Below are 7,294 nucleotides of genomic sequence, written 5' to 3' on the forward strand. Positions count from 1 at the left end.
AAAAGCATCTTGTAAAGTAATGTTCTGAATGTGTTTCATGGCCTTATTTCAGTGACTTAAAAATTTAGTTTTTCACTAACCACTCATAAATGTAGTTTTCTCAAAAACACAAACATGTACATTAATGTTGCTTGCATATTATTGTAGCCCAGTGTGTGCTGATTACAATGCAATCATACTTTAGCCATTAACATGTTTTTTTAAGATACTGAAAAAAGCACAAATATCAGGGCATGTCAAAACTTCTCCAGAGTGCCAAAAGACCTTCAGACCCCAAAGGGGTTAAATTAATTTATTTTTTATTCAAAGTGATTTACACTGTATTTATTGTATATCATGCTAACATAACTATCAACGTGCTCTACTGTTTTAACTTCACCGACATTCTGAATAAACTCATGAATTGAATGAATGAATGAATGAGCACTAATATAGATATGTCATTTTATTTCTTAATAGCTGCTTTTCCATTGCTAGACCAGTGTGAGCCAGGGCTAACAATGAGCCATATGGGGCCAATTGTCAAACAACCCCACCATTTCACCAGAAAGGATACAAAATGAATAACAACTAGATAACAACTAGACAAACTTGACAGAACCGGACATTTAGTCCTTGCATAAGACTTAAGAAAGACTCTAATATTAATATTTTATATACCAATGATTTACGATTTTTTTTTTTTTTACAATGACAGTGATTTATTAATGTGTCACCAGTGGACATCAGTCATGCTAAATTAAACTGGTGTTAACTAAGAAAACACACATAGTTGTTCAGTTGCATGCTCCTTTAGGGTTTAGAAGTCCAAAGTCTTACACATAAAGATATTAATAAACATTCATGTGTTTACATCAAATTTATGTAGATGACTGTACCTGGCATGCACTAGCACATTCACTTTTGGCCTGACAGTGAAAACATGGCTAATGGGTCTTTGTAGATGTTTTTCTCATCACATGTTGCTTTGTATTTTGTTCAGGCTTAAACAGGATAATATAACATTTAGGTGCAAATATGCAGAATAGTAAACCGAAGCTTGAGGCTAAAATGGCAAATATCTCCACAGCTACAGTAAATTTTCCAGGAGAACTAACATAAGATGGAATAAATGTAATCCATACAGCACAAAATATGAGCATACTGAATGTGATGAATTTGGCTTCATTGAAGTTATCAGGCAGTGTGCGAGCCAGAAAAGCTAGAATGAAGCACAAGAAAGCCAGTAGGCCAATATAACCCAAAACAGCCCAGAAACCTATAGTAGAACCCAGACTGCATTCAATAATGACCTTTTCCTTGTAATATTTCATATTTTTGTAGGGAAATGGAGGAGATATTGTTAGCCATAGCACACAGATAAGAACCTGAATAAGTGTAAAGGCAAGAACACTGAGTCGTTGCTGTGCAGGCCCAAACCATTTCATGACATTACTTCCTGGAAGTGTAGCCTTGAAGGCCATTAACACCACTATTGTTTTCCCCAAAACACAGGAAATACAAAGGACAAAGGTGATCCCAAACGCTGTGTGACGCAACATACAGGACCACTCAGTGGGTCGACCAATGAAAGTAAGTGAACAGAGGAAACACAGAGACAATGAGAACAGCAGCAGGAAGCTCAGCTCCGAGTTGTTAGCTTTTACTATGGGGGTGTCCTTTTTACTGTAAAACAAGATGGCCACCAGCACAGTTAATCCTACTCCAAAGAGTGAGAAAAAGACTAGCACTATACCCATAATGTCTGTGAATGACAGAAACTCTACAGCCTTTAACGCACATTTATTTTTCTCAGCATTAGACCAGTATTCCCCTGGACACGGCTTGCAGTTATTTGAATCTGGAAAGAAGTCATAATCACTACAGTTAGTGACAAAAGGAAATGTATGTCCTTCATTAACTCCTTAACAAAAGAAAAAGAAAACAAAAAGAACAGCTAACCAGTTTTCTTTGAAACAGTGAGATGGACTGAGGTTTACCTGTCTCATTACTGATTTCTCCTTCTGCACATGGAATACAGTCATAACAGCAGACAGGTCTTCCTTTCTGGGCAGCCTTCCTAGTGCCTGGAGGACAGCTCTCACTGCACACAGATCTTGGCTTCTACATACGTAAATAAATAAGCAGTTGGTCTTTATGCTCTAAATTTCCAATTTCTTCCAGTAATTCTGATATTTATACTAAGTATTGCTCCAATAAGTGTGTGTTTGTGTAGAATTTTCCCTCACTTAAACGTCATTTTGAATTTGTTTATTTATTTACCTTCAGATGTCCTCCAGCCCAAATTATGTTTTCAGAATTGAGGACAAAGCGCTGGTCAGGAGGCAATGAGGCATCATAGTATCCCACTGGTTTAAACTGGAATGATCTGTCTGAGTCTTGCTGCCAGTTCACAACTTCATAATGGGCTATTGTGGCACCAGTTCGGTCAAACCACACATGATCTCCAAACTTTACGGTGAAATTGATTTTTTTTAGACCCTCAACCACCTAACACATACGTAAATAAACAAACTAATTAATTCATTAAGAACAATTCTTAGGTATTTTAACACATTTTCTAACAAATAATATTGTTACTGCTTTCTCCTAATCTGTCTTTTATCTTTTACCTGCTGTGGTTGCATTGTCAGGTTTTTATCACAACTTTCTTGTTCTTTGCACAGTAGATTGTGCAGTGAATGAGCCACAGCATAAACTGCCTTGTAGACATGGCTTGAATACCTGTGTTCAGGTACATCTTCATTGTAGTTTTTTAGGTCAAGTAGATCCTGATTTCTCCTGCAGCTTACTGCATATTGAGAAATATTTCTCTCAACATGTGAGCAGGGAAAAGCTGTGTCCCAGAATGCTTTTATAACATAATCTGAAAACCCTTCAAAGTTAATTTTTCTCAGTGCAAGACCAAGTGACCCTCCCAGCACACGAAAACTGTTTGAATTGATATAATTCTTTGAGGTTATCCAACCCTCTACTCCGATTATTTGGAAGCCTGTAATGTTCTGAACAGTCAGCTGTTCAATTAATAAGCCCATCTCAAGAAATGAAACAAATGCAACAATCACTTTTGCAGTGCTTTTTTTTATTGTATCTACCACTTTTTTTAGTTTCTCTGGCTCTGTTCGGTAGAATTTTACAGAGTATTCTACACAAATCCCCTCCTTCTGTGCTGTATTCAGAAATATGGCCATTCCACCATTTCCATAGTCATTGTCACTATTCACAGCTCCCACCCAAGACCAGCCTAAGTGCTTGACTATGTATGCAAGTGCTCTGCCTTGGTGGTAATCACTAGAAATAGTCCTGAAAAATGACGGGTAATCTTTTCTGTTGCTGAGACATTCACATGAGGCTGAGTGACTTATCTAGGGAAAAAAAAAAAACAAAAAAAAAAAACAAATGGAACATTCATCAGTATAGGGATTAAATAAATAAATGCATATAAAATTGGTGTTATTACTCCTTACCACTGGAATTTTAAAAGGTCCGGTAGTTCTGGACAGAATCACTGTGGCAGAAGACTCTGTTTCTCCTATGATCGCATGTATAGAAGACTGTCCATTGCATCTCTCCCCTACTGGAAATTCTGGTCCATTCATCAGTCCCATAGTTGCACTCATAGAAGATAGTCTTGAGCTACAGGTGTCATAAATTTGGTAACCAATAGAAACATTTGGGAGCAAACTTTCACTTCTGTTAATCTCCTCAATGGCAAAAATCATTATTTGAGCCAGCCGGAAATCTCTTAGATTTACACTGTAAAAATAAGTATGATGAAATGCTACTAAGAAAAAACACAAATAACATGAAGTAAAAGACAGTATGTGCATTCTGTTATATATTGCATACTGAAATATGAAAAAATCATAATATTACAGATCTATTCGTAAATCACTGTAGTAAAATTGACTTTTAGATATGATGTTTTAATTTTAAACATCTGTCTATGTTCTCTGATCAAATTTTTGTCCAGTGTAACAAACCTGGAGCATGATAGAGGCTGAGGTTTTTGCCTAAACTCAAATGAAGGTAATGTTTCTTTACTGTGGACTGCAAAAATTCCTCCAATAGTTACATCTCCATCCTTGGAAAATAGTGGGTACTTAGGTTCTCCCATCATTCGGCAAAGTGTGTTTTCCACCTTTGTCTGAAGGTGATGGAAAATAAGGAATGTGTAAAGAAAGAGAAGCATCCTAAAGATTAATCTCAAATCTGGCTACCAAATGCAACTGACCTGACACCATATTTGCACTTTTATAGACTGACTTAATATGGGTGAATGATTGAGAACATAACAAATGATATGACAGTCTCTCTCTCTCTCTCTCTCTCTCTCTCTCTCTCTCTCTCTCTCTCTCTCTCTCTCTCTCTCTCTCTCTCTCTCTCTCTCTCTCTCGTGTGCATGCGTGGGCGTCTGTGGAGTGAGTGCGGGAGTGTGCGGTGAGTGCGTGGAGGTTTCCCTCTGTTCCTTTCGTTGTTTTGTAGTTGCCTAGCTTTTTTAGTTTTTTGTTTCTTTCTTCACTTTTCTCCCCTTCTTCTCTTCATTGTGAGGTTATTCTAGTGTTTGCTAATCCGTGGTGGGGGTGCAGTTTGGACCGCGTGCTACCTGTAGGGAAGCATGACGGCCCCGGGTTCACGGATGTTGAGTACACTCACGCAGCGTCATGCAGTGAAGGTGGCGTCGGCTGTGAGTGTAGAGGACTGTTGCTTGGCTATAGGAGAAATTGTTGGGCATGAAAGCATTCTGTCGGCATCAAAAATTGATAGTGCTACTGTCATTTTTGTAAATACAGTAGAAAAAGCAAATGAGTTGGTTGAGCGAGGAATTGTTGTTGATGTTTTGTTTACACCTGTTCTCCCTCTTTCAATGCCATCTAAAAAAGTCACGCTAACAACTACGGATGACACAACTGGTCCTCCCGAGCCAGTGGAGGCTGCGGGGGGGCAAGTTAAGTCGGAGGCGCTAGTGACGGAGCAAACGGAGACCAATTTAGCTGTGGAGGGACCGCTAAACACTCAGCCAGAGGTGAGCGTAGAAGGAAAATCCGTTAATGGAAAATCAAATGAATTAGAGACTATACAGTTTGTTAAAGACCGGGATGTCCCGTTGGACAGCATCGAAAGAGTACAGCTTGTAATGGGTGAAACAAGCATGACTATGGGTAGTGGTGAAGAGAGTTTGATGTTTAAAGTGCCGCGCAAAAGAAAGAATAGTGTAAATACCGGGGATTTAGGACTTGGCAAGAAAGTGGACAAAATCGAAAGTGAAAGCCAAGGCGAGTCAGGGAGTGACAGTGAGTCGGACTGTAGTGTTTCCTTATCGCAAATTGAAAACATGAGTCGTTGTTATAAACTAGATGACATTAAACTGTTTCTTAAGTCAACTAAAAACAGAAGAGGGGTGAGAGTGGACGAATATTTTCCTGACTTAAAACAGTTCATTGATAAGACACGGTATTTGATGGCCGAAGGTTCATTTACCAATAAAGAAATTTACAGATTGAAAAAACTAGTGAGAAAAATTAACACTGAATTGAGTGATGGTGCTGAAAAAATGAGAATTTAATAAAGTTAGCTGCTTTTTTCTTTTTGTTTTCTTTTTTACCTTTTATGACTGAAGTCAGTGTTGCATCTGTGAATGTAAATGGTGCAAGGAACATTAGGAAAAGAGCAGTGTTATATGAGGTCTTTAAGCAAAAAAAGCTAGATATTATTTTCCTTAGAGAAACTCATAGCGATGTACATAATGCGACTGAGTGGACAAGAGAATGGGATGGAATCTCAATTTTAAGTCATAACACTGCTGTAAGTGGAGGGGTTGCTATATTATTTTCTAACAGTTTTAAACCACTTACTTATGATATTGATGAAATTATAAAAGGTAGGCTTTTGAAGGTTAAAGCCTTATTTGAAAATCATGTCTTCATATTTATTTGTGTCTACGCTCCAACCTCAGGAGTTGAAAGAATGTTGTTTTTAAATAAGCTCAATTCAACCCTGCAAAATTGTAATAGTGAAGAGTGGTTAATTTTAGGAGGAGATTTTAATTGCACTGAGGGAGAACTTGACAGGAATCATATTGAACCCCATGAACCCTCACATAAGAGAATCATTCAAGTGATTAAAACACATGAGCTGAGTGACATTTGGAGGTATCTCAATGGCAGTCAGAGACAATATACTTGGTCCCATACTCGGGATAATGTGTTATCTCTAGCAAGATTAGATAGGTTATACACTTTTAAACATCAATGTGGTATTTTTAGTAAATGCTTTATTGTGCCTGTAAGCTTCTCTGATCATAGTATGGTGTGTTGTAACTTTTTTTTTAATTTGATCAAACCAAAGAGTGCCTATTGGCATTTTAATTCTTCCCTGTTGTATGATAAGAATTTTGTGGATTCTTTTAAATATTTTTGGGTTACTTTTAGAGCCACTAAGGGTCACTTTCAATCTTTGAAACAGTGGTGGGATTATGGCAAAGCTCAGATTAAACAATTCTGTCAACAGCACACTCGAAACATCACTGTCCAGATGCTAAGAGATATGAAAATCTTGGAGACATCTATAATAAAGCTTCAAGAATCAGTTGAATTAACAGGGGAGAATAGATATTTGGAAGATCTTTCAATTAAGAAGACTCTGCTTAGTGATCTTTTGGGGGCAAGAGCACAAGGAGCTCTGGTTCGGTCCCGATTTCAACAAATTGATCAGATGGATGCGCCAACTAAATTCTTCTTTAATTTAGAACAAAAGAATGGTCAGAAAAGATTAATCCATGCATTACGTTCTGAAGTTGGCATTTTACTAACTGATCCCACTGATATTAGAAAGAGAGCTGTTTGTTTTTATGAACAACTGTACAAATGTGAATGTGACTCAGAGCCTGCTGTTGGCAGTGGTTTTTTGGAAAACCTGTCAAAGGTGTCTGAAGAAGACAACCGGAATCTCAGCAAGGCCTTGTGCCTAGAGGAACTGTATGAAGTCCTGATGGGTATGGAGTCTGGAAAGGCTCCTGGCATTGACGGTCTCCCTGTTGACTTTTATAAGTCATTCTGGACAGTGGTGGGGGAGGACTTGCTCGCGGTGCTCAATGAAAGCTTGGCCGAAGGGCGGCTGCCGTTGAGCTGCCGCAGAGCAGTCCTTACACTTCTCCCAAAAAAAGAAGACTTGACTGAGATCAAAAATTGGCGGCCTGTGTCCCTTTTATGTACAGATTACAAACTACTCTCTAAATTATTGGCAAACAGATTGTCAGTGGTAATGAGACAAATCATTCACCCGGACCAGAGCT

General features: G+C 38.2%; 1 protein-coding gene across 1 annotated transcript; it reads right to left on the bottom strand.

Moving 5' to 3' along the window:
* Positions 1-926: 926 nt before the first annotated feature.
* Positions 927-4,192, bottom strand: LOC127180810 (extracellular calcium-sensing receptor). The gene is made up of 6 exons (XM_051135116.1): positions 3,984-4,192; positions 3,468-3,756; positions 2,613-3,365; positions 2,263-2,490; positions 1,980-2,103; positions 927-1,840 (listed from the first exon to the last, which is right to left on the bottom strand). The coding sequence occupies exons 1-6, from the start codon at positions 4,190-4,192 to the stop codon at positions 927-929; spliced, it is 2,517 nt and encodes an 838-aa protein (XP_050991073.1).
* Positions 4,193-7,294: the final 3,102 nt, after the last annotated feature.

Source organism: Labeo rohita, chromosome 18 (assembly GCF_022985175.1).
Source record: "Labeo rohita strain BAU-BD-2019 chromosome 18, IGBB_LRoh.1.0, whole genome shotgun sequence".
Lineage (NCBI taxonomy): Eukaryota > Metazoa > Chordata > Actinopteri > Cypriniformes > Cyprinidae > Labeo > Labeo rohita.

What these genes read in the sequence shown, in the direction of transcription:
- LOC127180810 (XM_051135116.1), bottom strand. Translation starts at nt 4,192, where the DNA reads ATGCTTCTCTTTCTTTACACATTCCTTATTTTCCATCACCTTCAGACA. An exon ending in TGACAATGCAACCACAGCAG is followed by an intron (nt 2,491 to 2,612) that starts GTAAAAGATAAA and finishes CGTATGTGTTAG; the next exon opens with GTGGTTGAGGGTCTAAAAAA. An exon ending in AGAAATCAGTAATGAGACAG is followed by an intron (nt 1,841 to 1,979) that starts GTAAACCTCAGT and finishes ACTTCTTTCCAG; the next exon opens with ATTCAAATAACTGCAAGCCG.